This window comes from Macrotis lagotis, chromosome X, assembly GCF_037893015.1.
Source record: "Macrotis lagotis isolate mMagLag1 chromosome X, bilby.v1.9.chrom.fasta, whole genome shotgun sequence".
Lineage (NCBI taxonomy): Eukaryota > Metazoa > Chordata > Mammalia > Peramelemorphia > Peramelidae > Macrotis > Macrotis lagotis.
The window spans coordinates 16882792-16908920 of NC_133666.1; the positions used below are offsets into that span (position 1 = coordinate 16882792).

The 26129-nt window shown below is 38.5% G+C and overlaps 1 protein-coding gene across 3 annotated transcripts in view; it reads right to left on the reverse strand.

Moving 5' to 3' along the window:
* Nucleotides 1-594: 594 nt before the first annotated feature.
* LOC141503012 (A-kinase anchor protein 17B-like) overlaps nucleotides 595-26129 on the reverse strand; it is a 73978-nt gene continuing 48443 nt past the window's right edge. For all 3 annotated transcript variants that reach the window (XM_074208086.1, XM_074208085.1, XM_074208084.1), the window contains 3 exons: nucleotides 14177-14301; nucleotides 9199-9307; nucleotides 595-6541 (listed from right to left, as the gene is read on the reverse strand). In XM_074208086.1, the coding sequence (XP_074064187.1) occupies nucleotides 4982-6541; nucleotides 9199-9307; nucleotides 14177-14298 (1791 nt within the window). In that variant the 5' untranslated portion in view covers nucleotides 14299-14301 and the 3' untranslated portion in view covers nucleotides 595-4981. The remainder of the gene's footprint in view (nucleotides 6542-9198; nucleotides 9308-14176; nucleotides 14302-26129) is intronic.

Below are 26129 nucleotides of genomic sequence, written 5' to 3' on the forward strand. Positions count from 1 at the left end.
ACTAAAAACCTTGAAAACAGCCTTAAAAGGTGAGAATGACTGCAATCACCATGTTTCAGTGGGAGGAGATCAAATTAACTTTTTACCCTTTTTCCCCACCCTACCTTCACCCAGTGATTCAGAGGCATTTTATTCTACCTTGTATTGTGTGTAGACTTTAGCTACAAGTTTTTCCAGTATTCCTAGTTACATTCTTTAAAAAACAGAACACTAAGAAAAATGCCAACAATTTATATAATGGATCAAAAAAAAAAAAAAAGATGGCTGAGTCACACAATGACCAGAGTTCAAAGCCAATCAGTTCTGGCATTAACTGTGTGAACTTAGACAAATGATTTCTTCTCTCAAGGGCCTACGGGGCCTATTTCCTCATTCTGAAATCCTTTCTATCTCCAAAATCTGATTATCTAAATTCAACCTTGATCAAGTCCCTTTCCTTTTCTAGGCCTTAGGTTCCTCAACTGTCAAATGGTGGGGCTGGGAGTAAATGACCTTGGAGGTCCCTCCCATGTCTAAATCTGTGATCCTCAAAATCCTATCATCCAAAGTAAATCACCATGAGAAAAAAATAAAGTTTCAGAACCGCCATTGGTTAAAAGTGGGAAAATGCAAACCTGCTCCTGTTTTTTTTTTAAATCATATTTTATTTTTTTTTTCAATTAACAAGCAATTTTCCTCCCTCCCATCCCATTTCAACCAAAAGAATAACAAAGCTCTTGTAACAAATATGCATAGTCAAGCAAAACAAATTCCCATATTAAGCCCCAAAATATTGTACCAGTTGGGTTAATGTCCTTTACAAATCTCAAAAGCTAGGATTCTTTTAAGAGAGGATTTAATACAGTCCTACTTCTTTGCAGGGAACAAACAAGAACACATGTGAAAATGTTTTGTAACCATGTCACCCATTAGTTTTTCACCTGCTCTGCTGGGGGGAAGATACAATGGAATGGAGGGGGTGCTGGACCGGAAGTCAGGATTAACCTGCATTCAAACTCTTCTCAGAGGGATTTTACTAGTTGTGTGGCCCTAAGCAAGTCACTTCTTTCTGGGCCTGTTTCCTCATTGATAAACTAAGGAGGTTGGTCTTTAAGATCACTTTCAAGCTCAAAAGTCTCCAACTGAGTGATTACCCCCCTCTTTTTTTTTTTCCAACAGCACCATGGCTATAAGGTCTTAGAAACCATAGACCTCAGGTTAAGGAGTACAAGTGGATGAATTTGCATTAGCCAAGATTATGCAAGGCCTGAGACAGGTAGGGACACTTCTGGAGCCAACTAGGTCATTTGTAGTTATGCAAATTTGCTCCTTCCTCCTCTCCCCCCCCATCAAGTCCTTTGGCTACTTCAGAGTTGTGGAGCACCTTCACCAAGGGAGTACTGAAAGGATAAAGTGACAAATCTAAAGCTTAGGGTGCTGGAGCATAAAGGAAGGGGATAGTCAAAAATCCTTACTGACTGGAAAAACTCAAGAACTGACTATGTACAAAGCACTTATTAATTGACAAGTGACTGGATTGATAACTGGCATATCGTTAATTCATATGTATTACAAATGTGAACCTTTGTAAGACATCAAGTTAACAATTTATTAAAAATTGCCATAAGAAAGGTACTACAAATACATTGGATTTTTTCCATCAGCACCAGGAGGTCACTTTTTTCCTACCTGAGAAATTTGAGACATGCAAAGTGAACTAAAAACACGCTGACCCAATGGTGCTTTCTAAAGGTTTTCAGAATCTTATATAAAGGGGCACCATCATGACAGTTACATATTTAAGAGGTCAAACTAAAAGGAAAGTTAACATGGTGGTAATTCAATAGTGCAAATTATCGACACTACCTGGAGGATTTCCTAACCCAATACCAAGGCAGATGAAAAGTTATCAAGAACTACAATTGACCATATTCTTAAGTTTCATGTCTTATTTTTGTGAATTTCTAAAGGACAGAATATCAAATGAGTCCTGGGGGGGCGGGTTTCTCTCTGTGTGTTCTAAATAGCTGACCTCAAACATAAGATATCAGGAAGGAGGAGCAGGATGGAGAATGTACACAAACACAAAACCAGTATTTTTACTTCTTTCTGGGCCCCAGAAGAGTGCTTAGGGAAGGGGGGGGGGGGAATGCTACAAATGAATACCTTAGCACCAATTCTATGATACTAAATCACCAGGCAAAAAGCCAAGGATGTCATAGGTGAGGTTTCACTGGAAGGCCCTCCAACACAGCAGATCACTTCTTCATAACTGAAGAGAGAAGTCAGAGAGACTTGGGGGCTCAACAGTTAACTTAAGTGACCAGTTCTCCATCACTCAGCTAGTAAGGGGCAGAGGCCATGTTTGAACCACCCAAGCTTTCCTGATTTCAGGTCCAGCACTCTTATCTTATCCTTTGTTGTGCTCCCCTCAGACAAAATGTCTTTTATACATAGACTACATTCAGAAAGAATGCAAGCTCTTCATTTCTGTCTGAAAATCTAACCCCAGCACTCTAAAACATATGTCCTCGAGTTTAAAAAATGTTTGTTGTTTGATTGCTATGGCAATTAAAGTTTCATTTCAGAAGCATTCAGTAGCAAATCTTTTTATACCCATAAACTTTACATAGAAAAATACTCTGAACCTGATGCCCAAAGAAACAAGAGATTATCACAATAAATATAGTTGTTACAATCTCTTCAGTGCAACTGTACAAAAGATTGCAAATAAAAGCAGAACCTAGAAGTCAAAGAGGGTAGGTTTTCAACACTTATTCACATAAAGTCCCTTGACAAAAGACAAACTGTAAGAACTTTCCAAGATATTATGAAAAATAGTAACTCCATCTGAATGTTAGCAGTCATTCCTGAGCCTTGGAGAACATGGAGAAAAAGGCACTGGATGATACACAGGAGGGATTTGAAAATTTGACAACAGACCACACCCAGTTTGCTGAGTCATTCAATGAAAAGTCAAGTTGTACATGAAGAGCAGCATATTTTTCTTATCACAATTTTATTCAAGTTAATAATATAAGCGCATATGGTACATTACAACACATTCTTGGTTGAATCCCTAAATATTGAAAACCATCACACGTGGTTCTTAATGCAGAAAAGATGGGGTATTTGGTAGTTTCTAAGGATTCTATGCAGGATGAGGTACCAGACATCAAAAAAAACAAAACAGGTTGCTCAAGAAAAGAAGACTCATCCTCATTTTCATCATCCATCTTCCCATAGTTCAGAGAAGGCCTGGCCCAGAAGTCAGTTAAATTTTTGTGAAAAAACATTCCAGGTTACTGGGGGAGAGAGGCATTGGGAATAGTAGGTCAGGAAAGGGGACAAGTTCTTGAAATGCTTCAGTTCAACCAATCTAGCAGATATTTCTTAAGTCCCCTGCCATGTACAGGGCCTTTTGTATCAAATAGTTGTGGGGGTTACTGAAATGAGGTGGACCCCACTCAGTCAGAATTGGGCGGGGTGGGGAGGGGTGGTATACACATGAGCACAATCTAATTGGTTAGAAGGATGGCTAAAAGCACATAAAATCTTACCAGGAGGACAGGATGGGAGCAAATATACATAATTTCATTGGCTGGAAAGAAAGCACTTTTACCAAAATAAGATACAAAACAAAATGTAGAAGGTAATAGAAACTCAGTAGAGTTTTAAATCTGGAATGTTTTAAATAAGCCAGTTTATACAGAACCTGACTTGCCATGACTTCTGAGCGCTGAACAGCATTTATGGTTCAAGAAATCTCTGATCTACTCTACTCATCTTCAGTTGTTTAGGTCCAAGTATAACTTAGTTGGAATTATTTTCATTGCCTGTCCTTGGAAGACAGAAGTCCAGTCTTCAATTTATCCCATGTTACAAAATGCTCAGTCATGACTATGAGTCTGGGAAAGGGGTTCATCTTTAAGCAGCAACAAATATGTAATACAATAATAAAAAAAAAAAGTTCCCATTTGCAGCCTGTAAATTCAATAAATAGTAACATGTGAGCAGTCCAAAATCTTTTTCCATCTAGAAAATTCAATAAGAGCTCAGACCTGGTCATTTCTTTCCCTGACCCCCAAAATTAACAAAACTTCCAAAAGGCAAAATTTGGGAAACTGAATGACTTTTACAAATGGATTTCGTCGTCAACTCTGAACAAAACAATTCAGGTGAAAAGATATTTATCTCCTCTTACTTTCTGACCTCTCTGAGTCCACTCCTCAATAACTCAAAACAAAAATGGCCCACAGATGTGTAGATTCTCTTCGGTTATCTGTCCATAAAATGCACAAAATTATTTCTCTAAGAAATCAAAATGAGTTTCTCGATGCTTCTCCTTTCCATTTGACTGCTCTGTGCTAAGAAGGAACAAAAAAGATATCTGCAGACTAGAGGTTCTTGACCTGGGATCTGAGGATAGATTTTAAGGGGTCCATAAACTCGGATGGGGGGAAAATGTCACATCTTTATTTTCACTGACCTAACTGAATATAGCATTTCTTTTTAATTATGAAAAAAATTGAAAGTGGGCTTTGTCAGAGTGCTGTTGATGGGATCTAAGACACCAAAAAGGCAAAAAAAGGCCTGTTGTAGGTCAAGATCATGCCATTTGCAGCACAAATTAAAAACAGACAAGATCCCCACTATTCAAAGCTGAGAAACAACAAGGGAAGAGCAAAGAAATTGTGTCTAAGGATGCTTCCCTCCTCTTCAAGTTATAGTTGCACTTGGTTCAATTAAACTATTGGATTGCTCAATCTCAGCTAGCAAGCGTATCTTCAAAATCTCTCCATGCCTACTGTTATCACAAGATATGAGCTATACTAGATGAAGGGTTAAACTGGCCACAATTAAAATTTTTGCATGACATCTTGCTATCTAGCTGATGAATTCCTAAGTTCTTGTTTTGTGTTTTTTGCTTTTTTTCTCAAATCATTTACTGTTATGAAAAAATAGGGAGTCTGAGTTCTGTGGTTTTCAAAAACTCTTCGATTTAAAGACCATTTTCAGAGGCAGACAGATCTGAACTGTCAGATCTGCTGAGACTATCGCTGTGATTTAGGGTTTGGTCATCCCATTGAATGTATCTTTTGAAGGCTCTTGCGTTTTCATAAGATTCCAGCATCCAAGGATTATTACCCATGTTCTCAGAAAAACCGTGAACAGAGGGGGCATCAATACTTCGTGAAGGTGCTATTGGTGCACGAGAAGCTTTGCACTGCATTCTGGATTCCATCACTTTGCTTCTTTTCTTCTCAGGCTTTCTGAGTGAGCAGCTGAGTTCTGCTGCAGGGTAGTTGTTTTTTTCAAGTCTATCTTCCACAAGGAGCTTTTTCTTCTTTCTTCTAGTGTCTTCCTCCATTCCATTGGTTTCACATTCACCTTTGAGCCCTAAGCATTTTAATTCATCCATGGACCTCTTAACTGTTTTCTTAAACTTGGATTTAAGAGGCTTTGTCAAGTCACTGGATTCTAATTTGGGGCATGTACCACACTGGTCACATTTCTTTTCTTGTTCAAAGGCAATAGTTTTACTACAGTCATCTGAGCATTCCCTCACCTCCACAAGGCAGCTTGCATTTGGAAAAGGGCTTTGATGCTCACTTGTTTCATTCAACATGTCATTAAAGCAATCAGAATCACTACTAATGTCTTCTAAGTAATCTTCTACGTCAAGAATGGGGCCTTCCATCAGGCATTGTGAGGAACTTGTCTTATCCCAACACTTGGAGTCTTTAATAGGATCAATATCGGAGTTATGCCAAGGGTTCTGCTTTCTGCCCACATTAGACGTAAGATCAACAGCTTCATTGCTTGGGTCAGTGTAATGGTGTTCTTCAGCACAGATTGTATTTACAGACTCTCCTGATCTGGGCTTCAACCCTTGAGAGGCAGACTTCCTCAGCTGATTATCCTCTGGGAGCCAATTTAACTTTTGGCCATTTTGAGTGCTGTGATGGTCTGGCTGGTTAAAGCCTATCTGAGCCCTATTTTCACAGACACGGACCTCCCTCTTCCACAGATATTTGTTAATGTCACTTTCTGGATCATCAGAAAAACGGTCATATTTTGGAGGATGATAGTAATTTAGCAGGTAGTCGACAAATTCATCGTTTTCATAGATTTTTTTTCTGTTATAGTCTTTTTTATAGAGCTTGTAGTAAGAGGATAAATTCCAGATATGCCCATCTTCTTCTTTGTCATCTTCATTAACAGAGTGGATTACCTGGCTCTTGTCTGGCTTAATTGTAATCTGTATGGACTGCAAGTGAGGTAAAAAACCTTGTTTGCACATTTCAGGGATTACTTTGTCAAAATCTTCTCCTTCAGTTAGGTCACCTAGAAAACAGCAAGAAGAGTCAGGTAAGTCCATCTCCATTTGGGTGATTAGGTTTCTTCCACACTGGATAGACTTCTTGGACATTTTCTTCTTTGTCTCTTGGCACAGAAGATTTGGAGGGTTTGGTTTTTCCTTCTTCACCCCACGCTTCAGAATGCAAGTTTCTTCAGCCTTAGGGTTCTCCACCTCCTGGCTGTTAACTCTTCCACACTCCTTCAAATGAAAACGTTTAAAAAAAAAACTTCAGATGAAAATACAGATCAAAAGATCTCAAATAAAGTTCTAATTTCTTTTCATTGAGCTACCACTAATACCATAGGATCAAGTCAAAGGGTTAACAAGATTATATTAGAAAGCTATGAGACAAAGAGTTGTGCTCTGTTCTGTGCTGCTTTCTCTGTGTACCTGTCTCGTCTTGTTCACAGGGCTCTAGATTTAAGAGCTGTTAGAACTTAAGAACTGCAAGGCATGACCAGACCTGTGTAGCATTGTACCCTTCCATCCTCCATCACAGCTCACAGGAGACAAAAATTGGGAAGTGTCTATCAGCTAGCTTTTTGGTGTGTATGGGGGGGGGAGGAGAAGGGTCAGGAGAGAGAGGATCTATTAACAGTCTCTCAACTGCCAGTGAACTTGGTCTTTGCTCCCAGTGACATCTAGCACATATATTACCCATTCGTTATCTGAGCTCTGACTATATTAGGACCTGTAGATTATGTAGCTAATATAGTGCTAATAAGACATAAGCACTACAAGATTAAAGAGCTAGATAGTGCCTAAAAGAGAATTTCCCCTTGGCTGTCATAAAGAAATCAAGGGCCATCTGAAATTTATTTCTTAGAAAATATAAATGGATTCACGTCTGTCAACTGGGGAACAGTTGAACAAATTGTGTATGTTAATATAATAAAATGTTATTATTGCACTGGAAGAAATAACAAGTATGTAGAATTCCAAGAAATATGAAAAGGCTTATATGGTGTGATGCAGAAAGCTGAACTACAAGAATCATATACACAGTAACTACAAAAAATGTAAATAATGCTAAAGGTCAGTTAAACTCACATTAATTGCAGCAAAAACCAATCTTGGTCCTAGATAACAGATGTCACTTAACACTTTCTCCATCTCTATAGAGAGCTGGGGGATCACTGATGTGGCATGTTGCATATATTGTCAAATGTGATGATGAATTTTTTTCTTGCACCAATAAAACATTTTTAAACATCCTGGACGTTTTTAATACTGTTTTGACTTGGTTCTTATCTGCACCTTTGGTTAGAAGGCTCTGGACTTCAAATAGAAATGGAATGCTTAAGATGTGCTTTGGTTAGTGGGAAGAGAACTGAATTTGGAGCTGGGAAATTGGTTCAAATCCTGACCCTTCCACTAAATGAACAAGCTACTTCATCTAGCCAAAGCTCAGTTTCCTCCTCTACACAGAGAGCATAATAACTATTGCACTATCTGCCATGGGCCAAGTGCCTTGTAAACCTTTTCTAGATAGTGGCAATAACATTCATTTGGCTTGCAGTTTCCTTCTCTGTAAAATCTGAAGAAATTCTAGTTGTGCTTACTTAATAATATACTAATGATTAATTATATATAATTATTATTAATAACAGCTAGAATTTATATGGCTAATTAAAGTGTGCAAAGCGCTTTATATGCTATTTCATTTGATCCTCACAACAATCCTACTATTATTATCCCTAATTATGAATGAGGAAACTGAGGCAGAGATAGAAATGACTTTGCCTAGTGTCACACAGCTAATAAGTAGCTGAGGCAGGAATCAAAATTAGGTCCTCTATCACACTGCCAATTTGCTGCCTACTTTACTATGTCTGGGATCTCTGAATGTCTTTCAAAGTCCATTGCTGAGGGCAGCTAGGTGACTCAGTTGATAGAGCACCGACCCTGGTGTCAGGAGGACTTGAGGTCAAATTTGACCTCAGACACTTAAGACTTGCTTAGCTGTGTGACTTTGAGCAAGTCATTTAACCCCGTTGCTTGCTAAAACTAACAAAAAAAACCCCAAACAAACAAACAAACAACGACAAAAAAATCCAAAAACCAAGGTCTATTGCTGGAAAAACCAAAATGTAAATGAAACTGTAAAACAAACAGCTACAGAATAGGCAAATGGTCAGTTTGATAAACGGAGGCAAAAGCTCCATATCTCAATTCTCCCCAGACTAGGAAGATTTTAAGGTATCAGTTCTGTTCTCTATTAATAGGAGCAGTTGTATGTAAACTCTAAAGGAATTCTTCTTGATGGGAGACATATATTCCAGAGAATACTGGGAAGGCAGGCCATTTCCCATTTAAAATAAATGCAGATACTTAGTTCACTTTTTAAAATTTCTTTTATGGTTTTTTCTTTCTTTCTCATTTTTTCCCTATGTACAACCTAAGTCAAATCAAAACTCTGTCATGGGGAGGTGGGAGGAAAGGGAGGGTGGTAGAAAAATGTGGAACTCAAAAGTTTGCAAAAACATGAATGTTGAAAACTATCTTTGAATATAATTGTAAAAAAATAAAGTAAAATAACATAATAAAAAAATAAAATAAAATAAAATAAATGCAGATTCTAACCCCACAGTCCAGTTACTATACTTAAAGAAGGCTCCATTGACTCAGCATGGACTTCGAATAGACTCTATTTGGAAGGGATCACCCAGTTTCAATAAAAAATGGGTGTCCCATTCAGCACAAGGGTTTGTTGCCAATTCTAATGAGGGATTGTCAAATGACCTTACAATAATTCTACTTAGCAGCACCCTTAGCATTCGAAGGTCCTCTACAAGCCTCAGGACCAGCAGATACACTCTTGCCTCGCACTCATCATGGAAGCCAGAACTACATACCTCAGCTTTAGTTTTCTTTTTCAGGTTCTTTTCCTCTTGTTTCTGCTTCTGTACTTTAATATTGGTTTTCCTCTTCTCTTGGAGCTGCTTCTCTTCTTCTTTCCGTTTCCTAGGTAACAATTAAGATGAACAAGTCACAGGGCATTTTTCTAAGGACTGGGACTGAGATATCTGGCATCAACAGACTATACTGACCAAGAAACACCAATTCTTGGCACCAACAGACTAGGATGAAGAATGTATACATGGAGGGACTTTTCTTTTGGGGGAAGGCTCTCAAATTTTCATTCACAAGGAATCACTTTAAATCATTCATGGGGAAAGATATGCAATCACATCTACTCATCTTTAGCTGCTTCTAATATTCAAATTTCTTTTCTTACTGCATTTACATATTCTCTTTCACTGATACCTACAGTTGGTGAAAAATATGTCGAGAAAAGATGTTTTTAACTTGGGGTCTGTGAGTTTGTTTTTAAAAAATATTTTGATGTCTGTATTTCAACATAATTGACTTCCTTTGTAATTACATATATTTTATATGATTCTGAGAAATGGTCCACTAGGCTTCCCCAGACTGCCCAAACAGGTCTATGACCCCTCAAAAGGTAAAGAATCCCTGCTCCAAAGAGTGCTGGGGGAGAAATGATTTCCATTCTCTAGAATAGCCATTTTAAAGTTCCCTTTAGTTGAACATGAAATCCTGAGAACAAAGTGAATGTCATATGGTTTATCAGTGGAAATGATAGAAGAAAGTTGATGCATTAACCTTAGGCTTTGCTACTTACTACATTGTTTGGGGCAAGCTAGGTGGTGCAGTGGATAGAGCACTCACTGGCTTTGGAGCCAGTAGGAAAGGAGTTAGAATCTAGCCTCGGATACTTTTTTTTTAATTTTTAGGCAATGGGGTTAAGTGACTTGCCCAAGGTCACACAGCTAGGAAATTATTAAGTAAGTGTCTGAGATCAGATTTGAACTCAGGTCCTCCTGACTCCAAAGCTAGTGCTCCATCCACTGCACCACCTAGCTGCCTCCTAGCCTCAGATACTATTACTAGCTGTGTGACTTTGGGCAAGTCACTTAACCCTGATTACCAGCATCCATTTCATCTCCAGTTGTCCTGATTCATGTCTGGCCACTGGACCCAGATGACTCCAGGGCAGAAAGTGAGGTTGGTGACTTAGCACAGCTTCCCCTCACTCAAATCCAATTCATGTGCTTGTCAGGGCACCACCTTCCTGACGTCATGGTCTTTTTTGAAAATGAAGGACAGGGATGGCTAGGTGGCGTAGTGGATAAAGCACCAGCCTTGGAGTCAGGAGTACCTGGGTTCAAATCCAGTCTCAGACACTTAATAATCACCTAGCTGTGTGGCCTTGGGCAAGCCACTTAACCCCATTTGCCTTGCAAAAACCTTAAAAAAAAAAGAAAATGAAGGACAAAGAGTATTTATTTACTGCATTGTAAGGATCATTGAGTTTTCCTATCTTCAGCTGAATCCTTGTAGGTGTATGGTCTCCCTTACTAAATTGTGAAATCCCTGAGACCAGGGACCATCTAACTTTCTTCTATTCCTACTTACTTAGCACAAGGACTTGGTTGAGAGTGAGCACTAAATATTTTCATTGTCATTTGCTCACTCATTCATTAACATCAAAGTGCCCCAGAAGCTTTACCTATTACCATCCAACTATTTCATTAGCTTCTCAGACTAGTTCAACTCCTGCCCCTCCTCACTCCTTCCAGGCCAGAGAGCTAATCCTGAATAGTGTCACAATGCCCTGTGGCAGCCTAAGTGATGGCCTAGAGGGTCATAAAAGAAATCCATTTTCAGACATCACCAATGTATGGATTTGCTTTACTTGACTATTCTTATTTGTTACAAGAAAAGGCTTTGGGGGAAGAGGGAGATTAGGATGACAAGAAAGGAAAAAAATCAAATAAAATCAATAAGTCATTTAAAAATACACAAAAGTGAGCAAAAAGAAGTTCAGGAGACATAGACCAGAAGGGTAGCGTGGGAATCACTAGCTTAGTTTTAAAACAAATGACATAGAATGGAGATTCATGGAGTCATACAACCTCCTTTGTATACAAAATGTTCATGCTTGTTAAGTTCATAATAATGAAAAAGAAAATTTATTTTCAAAAAAAATTACCTATGAGACTTTTTTTGGACATGACTGATACAAGAATTTCTTTTGCTTGACTATACATCTTTGTGACAAGGGAAAAAAATAGCAATCTATGCCTCACAAAGGAGCCACAGCTCTTTGTGGTTAAACACTGCCTCAAATATTTTGGACAATTTCATGGGACAAAATTTCATTCATATAGAGCGAAGTCATTTTTAGAAATGGTATGTCTCCTCTATGTATCAAGCATAGAGAAACTCCTGTGAGTGAATATCATCTGCCGGAAAGGACATGATGTACTCTGTGAGCACAGGGAAGGTTTCTACCTTTGTACCCCATCTTCCCACCCCCAATCCAGCAGAGTGATGGACCTATAGTGGGAGCTTAATGAATGCCTACTGATTGATTTAAAAAAAAAAAAAGTCAAACCTACAGAAACAGAAAAATCAAGGAAAATCTTTACTATATTTAATGAATGAGGCATTGCACTCCAGACATAAAGGATTTATATGGGCTTGACCTTGCTTTAGCATTGAATCAGAAAAGAATACCAAGAGAGGGCTTTTCAAAACTGTCCAAACATTATTCTGTTTCTGGGCCCTGTTTTGCTCAAGTTTTTTGACAAATTCAACTCTCCTGGGGCACTACAATCAACTAACTGACTAAGGTTAAGACTGAAAATGTTCAAAACAGACCCAATACACAGATGGTGTGAGATGTAAAAGGAAAATGATTGTTCCCACAGGCAAGGCCCACTGAAACCCAACTCTTATGCCAGGCTTGGAGTTTATGTGGGTTTTGTTTTAACTTAAGATACCACCAAAGGCTCAGTTTGCTAGTAGTCCCAGCTACAAAAGCAGGAAATGAGTTATGGGTATTTAGAGGGCCCAGAGAATTAGAATGAGTCCTTAGTCCCAAATGGGATGCAAATAGGAAAACCTCTGGCCTAGAATGGCATGAGTCTGTCTACTTCAGTTTTCTAAAAATTAAACCTGATTTTGCCCAAGGCTCCAAAAAGATGATCTTTGTTCAAAAGACAAACTATGCTTAGTTGGAAACCCTTTTGGGCTGATCTTGAGGGTTCCTTATCTTGATGAAGTTTCTGGCAATGTTCCTCTAAGAAATATTCATTCTGCAGTCACCCCAATGATTCATCAACTTATTAGGGGGAAAAAGTGTGAAGAAAGAAGGAGGAAATGGCAAGGGATTATAAAAGACTGAAAGAGACCAAGGGAAAAGGAACCAAGAGATGAAAAAGTCTGATTCCCTCCACACATATAAATCATGATAGAAATAGATTTTCAGCTTTCTCACCCCTTGGCTCTTTCTGGAATGCTGTTGGAAAACCAATTCCCCTCCCTAATGGACCTGGGTCCATGTGAAAAATGCTAATAGGCTCAAGAAAGGACAAAGGGTCCTGAACACCAAGAAAGTGCCCCAGACAATCAAAATGACCCCACAAAGAGGGGGACAAAAAGTCAATAACTTTATGACTTACAGATCATCCCAACTCTAGCCGCCACTTGTCCAGCAAAACCCTTTCTCAGACCTATGGTAAACTTAGATGAGTCAACTGGTCAATAATGATTTATTTATTTATTTATCAGTTTTTGCAAGGCAATGGGGTTAAGTAACATGCCCAAGGTCATACAGCTAGGTCTATGTCCCCTTCTGACAGCTAGTAAGTAAGCCCTTACTATGTACTAGATGCCATGGAAAGTTCTAAGGCACAAACATTATGAGTTCTGTAACCACAAGAAACTTGTCATCCTTAGTAGACAACTTTTATATAGCAGCAGTTTGCAAAGCACATGCCTATCTCCAATCATTGAATCAAATCACAGTGCAGGGCTTGAACAGGTATAAAAAGGCAGATTCTCAGTTTGACCAGCTTTATTCCCTTAAGTTGACTGGTCAAAAATGCATGCACTGTTAACTTTCTTGCCTAATTCACTAAAATACAAAGTAAGTGATTCTGAAAAAATAGTAGTAGAAATGTCCTATCTTCTATGTTTTTTGTAAGTATTGCCATTATGGTGAAACTGAGAGTTTTGGTTTGTTTAAAAAGAAAAAAAATGATACGGGTTGCAGTCCTCTTCGATGATTCTTCCTTACCAATTCCATTAATATGCTTATAACACTAGTGCCAGTTATGTTATTTGATAACACTTGTTATGATATTTGTATATTTGTTTGCAATCCAATTTTGCTCAATAATGTAAACTGATATCTGAAATAAATGTAAGTACTAATGAAAAAAGAACAAAAAAGAAATGCCATCTAATGAAAGAGAACATACGCAAAAAATGTACATACAAGATCTCTACAATCTAAATGGAAGATGATCTCAGAGGGAAGGCACTAACTAGCTGCGAAGGGATCTATGATTTTAGTTAACTTTCTCCCCCCCCCCCATAATTCTAGGACTGTCAAGTTCTACAATCATGACTAACACTGCTGCACCTCCACACTCTATCTGACACCTCTGGACAGCTGCATGAGATTTGTTTGGCTTGACTAATTATTTGTTATAAGGGAGGGCTTTTATGTGTGTGGGGAGGGAAGGAGAAGTGAAAGATATGCAAAAAAGAAAAAGGATGTCAATGAAACATTTAACTTACAGAAGAAAGCAGAAAGAAAATCAGAAGTTTCAGAGGGAAGCAGAGCAATAGTAGTATTTGGGGCAAAATTGTATTTATTCATTTACTTTAGGGCAATCTCAGCCTCTGCTTACTTTACTCATAACAATCAGGAATATCACAGACAATGCTTAATGCAAGGATATCGTCCTGTATGAGATGAGCCCATCAAGTTAAAGAGTTAACAAAAAAAGTTAATCTTACCTTTCTTCTTCTAATTGATTCTTTTCCTTTTTTCTCTCCTCTTCCAGTTCTTGCAGTTTTAACCTTTCCTGTTTCTTTTTCCTTACAGCTCCTTCATTGAAGTATTGGGTGGTAACAAACATAATCTGTCCAAAAAGAAAATGAAGATTCAGTAAGAAGGTACCTAGCTGTGTGGCCTTGGGCAAGCCACTTAACCCCATTTGCCTTGCAAAAACCTTTAAAAAAAAAAAAAAAGCGCGATGAGTCCAGCTGGCCAGCCACGAGAACCAAATCCAAAGGGTTATAACTAGTTGAAGGGATTCCACATTACTCTGGCATATCTCCAATCTGACAGTGTCTAACTGCTTCTCTGAAGAAGAGGTTAGACTAGAGTTTCCTCAGGCCATAGGGTTTCATGCCTATGTTACCTTGCACATTTCCATGTTAGTTTAAGGGAGGCGATTTCATATACCCTTCTGGCAGTATTCTTATAGAAGTTATCAACATATCACCTTGTTCACTCTCAAGATGAACTAAGTTAAGGGTTTTTAATATTCCTAGAGTCAAAATTTAACCAACAAGAAGGTATAAAAACTGTCCACCATAAAACTGATAGCTCCTAATCTCTATACACAAGGTGAGCTGAAAATCCTAACCTCAGCTAGACAAATCTTACCTCATAGGCATTGAGATGTAATTTGAATCAGACTTATGACTGCAATAGGGCTCTACAAGGTAATATATTATTCCAAAGGAATAAAATAAAAGGGAAAAATAGCACATGCATGCAAAGAAATACAGGGATCAGAGAAGGAAATCATGGCAGGGAACATTTAGGAAACGATCAATGGAGGCAAAAACGAAATGAAACTGTCATCAGAATATACTACAGACCACCAAGGCTGAAAAAGGAAATAGATGAGTTCAGGAGTCAGATCACAAGACTGACCCTGAAGCATGATAGAGGACTTCCACTATCAGCAGAGCTGCTGGACCTCTCTTTACTAAAAGCAGGGAAGCAAATAATTACGTTACTTACCTTAATAAAAATTTTATTCTTCAAAAGGAGAACCAATAAAAGAAATTTATATTCTCACTTACAAAAGAGAACTGGTTATGGGAACCTAGCAGGGAAATGACTCCTCCATCTTAGAATTTATGCTCGAAGTAGAAGAAAACTGGGCATAGTATGGTATTGTACCCTAGATTGTGTGAGAACACATTTTAATGGGGCTGGAGAAAAGCCCAATAGGATTCCCATGATCTGAAATTCTACCAGCCAAAAAAATCAGTCCAAGAGGGATTGGAAGCTCCCAAGAATGAAATTCTGAGGACATGACAAGAAATAATTCCAATAGGAAGAAGGAAAATGTCTAAAGATGTGAGTGCACACGAAACTCATCAAACTATTTGATATTTTTCAAAGTCAAGCAGAGAGACAAAAGCAGGGGCATGTAGCAGAGGAAGAATATCAACGCTTGGCACAGTCCTCGTAAGAACAGAATTGGGGGTATCAGAATGAGCTGATGATGGTAAAGTAAAGCTAAGTTTGACAAAAATGGATTTCAGAGCGAGATTTGGGAAAAGTAGGAGCACTGAAACTGAAGCAAAGCAATATGAAAGACAACTGAGTTATATTTACTGAGTTCAAGTCACACGAGACCCAGATGAATTCAAACCCAAGATGCTTGAAAGACCTGGTGGAAGTGACAGTTAAACCACTTTAAGTGAGCTTTGAAATAACGTGGTAAACAAGATAATTGTTCCAAGATCAAAGAAAAGCAAACATTCAAAAAAGGAAAGAGAATGGAGGCTACAAAGGGAAGTTGAGTTCATTTTTTCTTGCAAAATTCTATACCATATTATTAAAGGAATGGTCAGTGACCACTTAGGTAAGGAAGCAGTCAGAGATCACAAAGAAACAGTTGCTTTCTCAAGACCAGGTCATGCCAAAGGAACTTCATTTCCTTTTCTAACAAGGTTACTAAACTATTTTCCAATTTTTCATTCCTTTCTTGGTGAAATGTGGGTTAATGTTTCAAATGTTAGCCTCTTATTTCCCCAAAGCCAAAGTTCCTATGATTTTCCTGGTGGTTTTTGTCAAGTCTTACTCTCTAAAATATGGAAGTTTCCATGTCCTTCAATGAAGACTTTTTTCCCCCAGCTCCATTAAAACCCAAATTAAAGGTGTCAAAAAAAAAAACCCCAAATCAAATCAAAGCCAAAGTCTTCATAATTATAGTGGAAGAATGAAGGGCAAGCAGAGCACAAAGAAAAGAAAACTGACTCCTGGAGTCAGAGGACCTAGATTCAAATCCTATCTCTGCTAATTACTACCTGTGTGAATGTAGGCAAATTGCTTAACTTCTCCAGGTCTCAGATCCTCCTCCGTAAAATGAAGAAGTTACAACTAGACAGTCTCTAAGATCCCTTCTAGATCTCTGATCCTGTGAATAATGGATTTGGGAGTAGGGAAGACCTGGGTTCAACTCCTTTTTTCAGAAACCTACCAGACATATGATCCTGGGCAAGTCACTTAACAATGGGGAGAGGTGGGGCTGACCCAATGGACTCTAACCTTGCCTTCAGCTTTAAGTACATGATAGTATGACCCAATGTTTTAAAAGCAGATGTTCCACACAGAGAAATTGAAACAAAGGCCATTAAAACTGTCATACCTTACTTTGCACATCATTGTGAGAGCAGAGAGAAAGAAGAAAAACTCTAACAAGTTACAACAATGAGAAACAATCACATGACCTACTGTCCTTTTCTTCCAACTCAATTCTAATAGCTATCATTTCAAGCACTAGTTGGTGGTTTGCCTGATTACATTCCAAAATAAAGGTTTCTCTCTAAAAACTTCAATGTCATGACAACTGAGCTCTGAATGCTATTTGTCCATTGGATGCCTAATGGAACCGGAGGCACGAACTCAGTTCAGATGTTTTCACTTAGGCTCTGTCCCATCTGCAAATCACAGCCAGGCCTGTTACCTTGATGTTGCAGGCCAGAGCTTCCCCATCTTTTCCCCTGAGCATCAGCTTCATTCCCCTTAGGGATTCCATGTCTTCGACAAAATCAGCATACTCCTGATACTGGATGAAGGACATCACTTCTTGGTAAGGATCAAGCATAGGAATGTCAATGTTCTTTATCTTCCCAAAGCGTTCAAATACCACCCTGAGGATCTTTTTACATGGCTTTTCCCCATTGGAACCCTTGGGTGCAAATCACTTTCAGGGCAACCTCTGAAAGTAGATAGAATCGGGACTCTCATTAAGATTCTGTTTAATAGGGGCGGCTAGGTGGCGTAGTGGATAAAGCACTGGCCTTGGAGTCAGGAGTATCTGGGTTCAAATCCCGCCTCAGACACTTAATAATTACCTAGCTGTGTGGCCTTAGACAAGCCACTTAACCCCATTTGCCCTGCAAAAAAACTAAAAAAAAAAAAGATTCTGTTTAATAAACTCAGTACTTGCTGCCTTATCTTTCTTGGAGGCTAATTTCCACTCTTGAAGGGATGGGAAATGTAGCCAGGTATCTGTGGCCACTATTTTCAAGCCATTCTTAAAACCATTCAGCCTAATGATCTTCCCATTCAGTTTTGCCTTTAGGATCTGAATCAGACTTCTGGTCTCTGCCTCACCCTCAAATCGAATGAAGTTCTTGGTGCTCTTCGAAAGTTGAACAGTGCTAAACTGATCTGGGCAAATGAGATTCTTTAGCTGATCTAGTATGTCCCAGTTGGAAAATGAGCTAGTGTATGTGTGGTCTTCGGGTAGCATCACATTGATCGTCAATCTGGCTATAGGCTTCAGATATAGGTGCTGAGCTGCACACAGTTCCATGGCCTCAGACTTATCGTAAACTATGCTGATAGTCATTGTGTCCTCAATGCTCCTTAAGGAGAAAAAATTAAAATGATGTCAACAAAGACAGAGAAATCAAGATAGAGACTGGAAAAATCCCACTAGCACTGGCATGTCAAAATGAGATAGAGCTCTAAATTTCTACAAATAAAAGTATACCCTGATTGAATAGGTCTGAGACCTTCAGATTACCAAATGATCTCGAGCTTGGGATGGATATGCCCCTAGACTGGACCCTGCAATTGAATTGGTCTAGAAAAATCTCTAAAGAGGAAATTCCTTCTGTCATTGTAGGTCAGCACCTGAACTGCAATAAATAATTTTAAGTAAGTTGCCTGGGGGCTCTGACTGGTGATACAGCTCCCTAGAATCACAAAGTTGGTGTTGGAGGTAGGACTTGAACCCTGGGCTTCCTGCCATCAAGGCAAGTTCTCAATCCATTATTTCCCACCAATTCACAAAGTAAGATCCTAAAAAAGGACCAAATGTACCAAAATCTATTTCTCTCATACAGCATTCATGAATTCAGAGACTCAACACATTCCATCTCCAACCTTGAAAAAGTATTCCCTACTATTTTAACTATTAGGGAGAAAACAAGCTCATCAATGGATGCTTTCTCTTTTGAAATTGGCAATACCTAGAGATACAAGGACCTTCTAGCATTTGATCCAATAGTCCATGTTGAGGCATCTCTATAGAATCTCAGAGTTAGACAGGTCCTCAGAGATCACAAAAGTCAATCCATACAGCAGACTCGACAAGTGACCATCCATCCTCTGTTTGGAAAGTATTAGTGAGGGATGGCCTACTCCAACCTGGGTCAGCTCTATTAGGCACGTTTTTCCTGGCATAAGCCCAGAATTGTCTCTGCAACTTCCTCTGGGAACAAGTAGAACAAAGGACAATCGTTGCATATGGCAGCTCTTCAAGTTCTTGAAGACAGCTGTCTTCTCTTCTGCAACATCCTCAGTTCCTTTAACTCATCCTCTTATAACATAATCTTGAGGCCCTTCCCTATCATGTGCTCCTCTGGACACTCTCCAGCTTATCTGGTCCTTCCTAAAATAAGGCATATATGGTTTGCCCAGGACAGTCAAGTGTATAGTGTGCCCTCCACACGGTGCAATATGAGATCATGGGAACTTTTTTGGCTGCCATAATCATCCTGCAGATTCATACTATGCTTCAGTCCTTCCTCTAAATCCTCCCCCACCACCCTAAATCCTTTTCATACAAACTGTCAACTAGCTACGCTACCATTCTAAACTTGTGAGGCTGATATTTAAAGCACAAGCCTTCACATTTATCTCTATTAAAAAGCATCTTGCTTGATTTGGCTCAATAATCTAGTTTGTCAAAACTTTTCTGATTCAGATGCTGACATCTAATACATTAGCCACCCAGAAATGGTTTTGTGCCATTTGTAAATCCAACAAACATGCCATCTATGCTTTTGTCCAAGTCACTGATATAAATATTAAAAGTAACAGGGCCAATCACCAATCTCTAAAGCACTACACTGGAGAATACATTCTATGGTTACATAACAATCCATAAATCACTACTTCTTTAGTTCCAGCTGTTTATTCATCTAGTTCAGCATCTACCTAACTGTGCTTCCATCTGACCAACATCTCTCTATTTCTGCAAAAAACAAACTAAAAAAAAAACTGCACCATGATCCCTAGAACTGAACTTTTAAAAAGGATCACTAAAATGGAGAATTGAAAATCAATATTTCTGCTTGTCTAATTCAAAATGGCAAGTAACAATGATGATTTTTCTTTAAAGAAATGGATTTGCAGGGGGCACCTCGGTGGTGCAGGAGGCAGCTAGGTGGTGCAGTGGACAGAAGATCGACCATGCAGTCAGGAGGATCTGAGTTCAAATTTGGTCATTTAACCCTATTGCTTTGCAAAAACCAAAAAAAATTATTTGCAAAGAGACTATAATATAACACAGAAGGGCTACCCTTTCATAATCCCACCCTGATTATTCTGATATCAATGCTTTTTCAAGTTTATTCTTTTTTATTTAATAAATTAATTTATTTTTATTTTTGTACAAATGATTTTTAATAATCACTAAAATATTCTTGTTTAAGAGTAAACATAATACCCCCTTCCCCCAAAGAATATTAGACCCTCATGAGAAATAAAGGAAAGAGAAAAAAAACTGTGTTTCAGTCTGTGTTCCAACACTACCAGTTCTGTCGTGGCTGGATCACATTCTTTAGGATAAGTCCATCACAAAAGCTACTTCCATATTTTTCCACTGTTACCGTTGTTGATTGCAACTCCCTACATTCATACCTCCCCACTACCATATACTATATTTTCTCTCTCCTTTTCACTCTGTTCCTCTTCTAAAATGTGCTGTTGGGTAGCTGAGTGGTGCAGGGGACTTATCACCAGCCCTGGGGCCAAGAGGCCCCCAGTCCACTTCTAAGGCTCAGCAACCACCTGGCCCTGTGGTCTTGGACAGGCCACCCAATCCCAGCCCCTTGCAAGAAGTAAAAAAGAAAATGTGTTATATCTGACCACTCTCTCCCATGATCCACCCTCTCCTCCATCACTCACATTCCCACCCTTCCCCCCCGTTCCCCTTCTCTCCTTTTTACTCTAGATGTCTATACCCCATTCAGTGTATATGGTGTTTCCTCTCCGAGCCACCTCTGATAAGAGTGAAGATTCCCTCATTCCCCCTTGCCTTCCGCCCTTCCATATCATTGCAATAGCTCATTGCAATAAAAAAAAAATTCAAGTTTATTCTTTAAAACTATCATTTGGGAAAAAAATTATGCATCAATATCTTCATAAGGATCTGATAACAAAGATAAATAAGAAATGAATACTACTATATAAAATCAATGTTGGGGAATGAAAGGGATCTAAGGACCTTCCCTCCCACCCCTCAACAACAACAAAAACATGAACGAACTGTTCTCAAAAGAATTAACAACCATTAACTCATGTGAAAGATTGACCCAAATCTCTAGCAAAATTAAAACAAGTCTGAATTTTACCTCATTCCAAAAAATTGGTTCAATGCAAAAAGCCTGAATTATTTAAAACAACCTCCTCCCCAAATTCCTATTACTTTTGGCTTACAGTGGAACAAAAACAAATAGTGAATACTATGTTTCACATAAGGCAATTATAGTTCTTTAAACACTGATCATCTGGGATCTAGGATATCCCCAAGCATTACAGAATTAAATAAAATTCCAGAAAATTGATTTCTTTTAATCAGTTTGTGCTGTTTTCTATATTTGTAGTCCTCTCTATGGCATGTCCTTATCAGGTCTCCATGACCAATGGAGACCATTCATTATAATTCCTCCAACTTTGCTTTTTATTGCTATTATAACAATAAACTCTTCTCTGAGTTCTGTGTTCTTCACTCAGCACTTCATGCATATCTTCCCAGGAATTCTTTATAGTTACCTCACTAACATGCCATTGCATTTATTTACAATTTTGTTCTAACATTCCCCAGCAGAAGGGTACATGTTCTGTTTCCATTTTTTTTTTGCCATCACAAAGAATGTTATAATGAATATTTTATCATGCATTCTTTTAGTCACGGTCCTTTATGGGTATGTGCCGAGTAATGAGATTGCAAGGGCAAAGGCAACAGTTCAGTGACTTTCCTCACATAATTCTAAAATTATTTCCAGGACTGATGGACCAAGTCAAAAATCTATTGACTGTGTTTTAGTGTGCCTATCTTTCCACAGAGCTACTACCATTAACCAGTCTTAGCATTTTTATTATCTTTGTCAACTAAATGGGTTATAAAATTTCAGAGTTGTATTTCCTTTTCTTTTACCCCATCATTACTGGTCTGAAGTTGATGTCTTCTTCTGAAAAAAATGCATATCCTTGAGAAACAGTATTTTATGAATAATAATAGCTAGTATATAGTGGGGTGTTGTTTTTTTTTTTGCAAAGCAGTGGGGTTAAAGTGACTTGCCCAAGGTCACACAACTAGGGGATTATTAAATCTGAGGCCGGATTAAGTGTGCTGACTCCAAAATCAGTGCTCTATCCACTGCGCCACCTAGCTGCCCCTAGTATATAGTGTTTTAAGATTTACATATTAGAAGTACAATGACTCAAACACTCTTAGGTAGCTTCTTCAAGCTCTCTCACTAAAAACTAAAGTTCACAGATTTCACTTTTTTTAGAGACAATCTTTTTGTCCTTGAAGTGATCCTGCTGGGCAATGGCAAGGAAATAAATAAATGAACAAACATAAAGACACACATAACATAAAAGAGAAGGACCTGAAAACAACTGACATGAACTGACTTCCTAACAATTAAGAGTTGTCTAGATGTGGAATGAGCTGCCATAGGAGATAAAAAGTTCCTGAAAAGACACAATCCTTGTCCTCATGAAGGATATCTAAACAGGGAAACATATAGGTAAACTAAAAGATGCAATAATGTATGCTCAATGCCTCAGTGCATTCAAAATATTCCCAGAAAAAGTACTTTTTTTAAAGTTGGGCTTTTAAAGGAGAGAATTCAACAAGTAAAGAAGGGAAAAGAAGGCATTTGAGGCACAGGGAATAACAAAAGCAATGACAGGGAGGCAGGAAATGTGTTCAGGGCTACTGAGTAGCCCAGTTTACCCAAAACACTAAAGAAATACCATAAAGCTAGAAGGGCAAAGTAATATCTGATCCGATATTTGAATGCCAGGCCTTTGAATACCAGGCTTTGGGATTGGCCTAAATTTTAGAATAGGCAATAGGAAGCTGCTAAAGAGTGTTAAGAAGACAAGTGATCAGACCTTGTTGGCTTTTGGCCCCCTGCCATCTTTATGCCACACCACCACATGCAAAGCTGTCTCCTCTTTCTCCCTTTACCTCTGAGAGCACCAATCACGGCAACCACTAGCATTAAGGGAAGGAACAAGCTGATTACCTTATGCCTCTCCTCCCTTTCCCACACCACTCTCCCATGACCACTCTCCCATATGGGTGGTCTTTCTCTATTCCAGTGCACAAGCTCCTTGATAGGAATGTCTTGTTTGCTTTTAGTATTTCTACCCCTCTAATTCAGCATAGTGCTTGGCACATAAGACATCCTACCTAATAAATGCTTTTTATCCATTCATATGATAGTCTCTTGTGATCCACCTGAACAACATGGAGAAACATAATACTAGATAATGGTACAGTATGGCAGAGTTATGGTCATTGCTGACTGATGGACTCTAGTAGAAGGCTGGAGGTTTCCCTGTACTTGGCTCCATTTCACAGAATACTTCTATCAGTGTCTTAGATGAAAACATAACAGGCATTCTTAAAAAAATCTCAGAAGAGATGAAATGAAGATGGCTAGCTTCAAAGATCATCCTGATGGGTCTAAACCAGTAAGATTAAATTTAATAGCAATACATTTGAATTTTTACATATAGGCTTAAAAATACCCATAAAAGTACAGGATGGAGGGAAAATAGATGGTAATTCGTGTGAGAAAAAAAAAAGAACCTGAGGATTTTAATTAATGGCAAGCTCATTGTGGGTTAAGAGTATGATGTGACCACCCAGAAAGCTAATATAACCTCAGATGGCATTGAAAGAAGTATAGTGTCCAGAACAAGGGAAGGTATCAGTCTGTTCTCCTTTGTCCTGGTCAGACATCTCTGGAATATTGTGTTCATCTCTGGGACCAGCATTTTTAAAAAGAACACTTACAACTGGAACATGGCCATGTCCATAAATGAGAGAAATATAGTGAAAGATTCTAAAAACAAGCCACATGCACAACAGTTCAAGGACCTGGGGATGGTTAGCCTGCTGCAGTCAAGGATTTTGTTGTTGTTGAGGAGTGGGAGGGAAGGTCCTTAAACCCCTTTCAAATATGCAGAGCACTACCCTGTAGAAGAGGTATTGCATCTAGTCTGTGAAGTTACAGGGAGAAGGAGAATGAATAACTCCAAGTTTACAGAGAAGTTGATTTCAGTTCATTAAGAAAAAACATTATCCAATAAATACATTCATTAAAAAGGAATGAACTGAATCTGTTTACTATATTGTTTAAAGAGCATATCTGAAACCAGAGCTGATGTTACATAACATGAAAAGGCAATGAACAAAATAAGCATTATTGGCAGAGAAGTTAAAATGAATTTGGAGTCAGGGGACATGGAGCTGACTCCTAGTTCTGCCACTTACACCCTGTGTGACCTACTTTAAGTGTATGAACAATGTGCCTGAGTCTACTTCTTCTATTTGCAAACAACATGATTTTTCCCCAGAAAAGCTCAAGACCCCAAACTCATCTCCAAATTACTTTAGTAGCAGGTAGAAGGATACAAGATAGTTAAGCCATAGCAATTATCTTCATGCACCACCAAGAATCAAGAAAGACTCACAGAAAGAAGACTATGCTTCACACTACCCAGAAAACACCTCACATATTTAGCTTATCAAGGCATACAAAAGACTTATGTAAAAGCTACTTCAACATGATTTTGGTAGAAATCAAGGAAGACCTGAATAGACAGTAAAAATGTCAGTTCTTTACCAATGCAAGGTGCAGATTTAATGCAGTTATAATGAGAATACTAGCAGGTTATTTAACAGTATGAATCACAACAAAACTCATATAAAAATGAGAAGGGCAAGAATATCCAGAGCTATGACAAAAGAAAACCAGTAGAAGGGAATACCTAAAAATAGATCCCCCCAAAAATAGGCCAGTATTTTGATAAGCCCATGTTGCATACACACTGGGAAATGGAATCACTTATCAATAAAAAACTGTTGAGAAGGGGCGGCTAGGTGGTGCAGTGGATATAGAGCACTGGCCCTGGAGTCAGGAGTGCCTGAGTTCAAATCTGGCCTCAGACATTTAATGATTACCTAGCTGTGTGGCCTTTGGCAAGTTACTCTTAACCCCACTTCCTTAAAATAAAATTAAACTAAATTAAAAAAAAAGAAATATATTGGAGAAACAAGTTACCTGAAAGATAGCAAAACAAAATCTGACATCTAGAAGCCATAAGGTATTACTAATACACAATCACCAAGAGAGAAAAATTAAATGATAAGGGATAAACCATTTTGCAAAGTGTAAATACAAACTGCTAATAGTCACTCATTCAATTCAAACATTTATTAAGTATCTGCTGTATGCCAGGAACCATGCCAGATACAAGAGATACAAAAACAAAACTGAAAATCCTTGCCCTGCAGGAGATTATGGAGGGGAATGAATCCAGACACATATAAGACATTTTAAAAATGCAAGGTAATGGGGGCGGGGTGAGGCAGGACTTACAATGGAAGGAGATCAAGAAAGACTTGAGGTGAAGTTATATACCAGGGCCTCCTAATGTGGGATCCTTGAACTTGGTTTTAAAATATTTAGATAACTGTACTTCAATATGATCCGAGTCTTTCATAACTCTAGATTTGATTTTATGTGTTTGAAAACAACGCCCTGGGAAGGAGGGTATTCCCATCATCAATCTGCCAGAGAGGTACAGGACACAAAAATGGTTTAGAACTCCTGGTAGAGATAGAATCATAAAGTCTAGGAGGGACCTTAAAGCCAGAACAGTCCAACCCTCCTATTTTACAAAAGAAGAAATTGAGATCTGATTTTCTTGCAACAGGTAGATAAGACCAGTTGAGGGGCTCTTAACCTTTTTGAGGTCATGGACTCCTTTAGCAGTCTGGCAAAACCTATAGACTCCTCAGAATGTTTCTAGATAATAGAAAGAAAAGTAAAATTTCAGTCAAAGGTTAATGAAAATAAAGATGGATGGATTCCACCCACCCCCGCATCTTAAATTCATGGACCTTCTGAGATCTATCCATAGACTCCTTGGAGGCTTTTCAGACCACAGGTTAAGAACCTGTATTTAATTATACTAAATGATAAACTTCCAACTTTAAGTTAATTTGGGAGTAAAAACCTGTTCTACTTCTATCAAAGCAGAAGCTGGCAATTTCATCACCACTCAACAGGACCAAGAACTGTAAATAGAACCAATTCCAAGGGAATGACTTTGCCAAACAATGTTCATTCATTGTAATCCTCCTACTGAAGTCCTCCTTTGTTGCCTCCTAGAAATGTG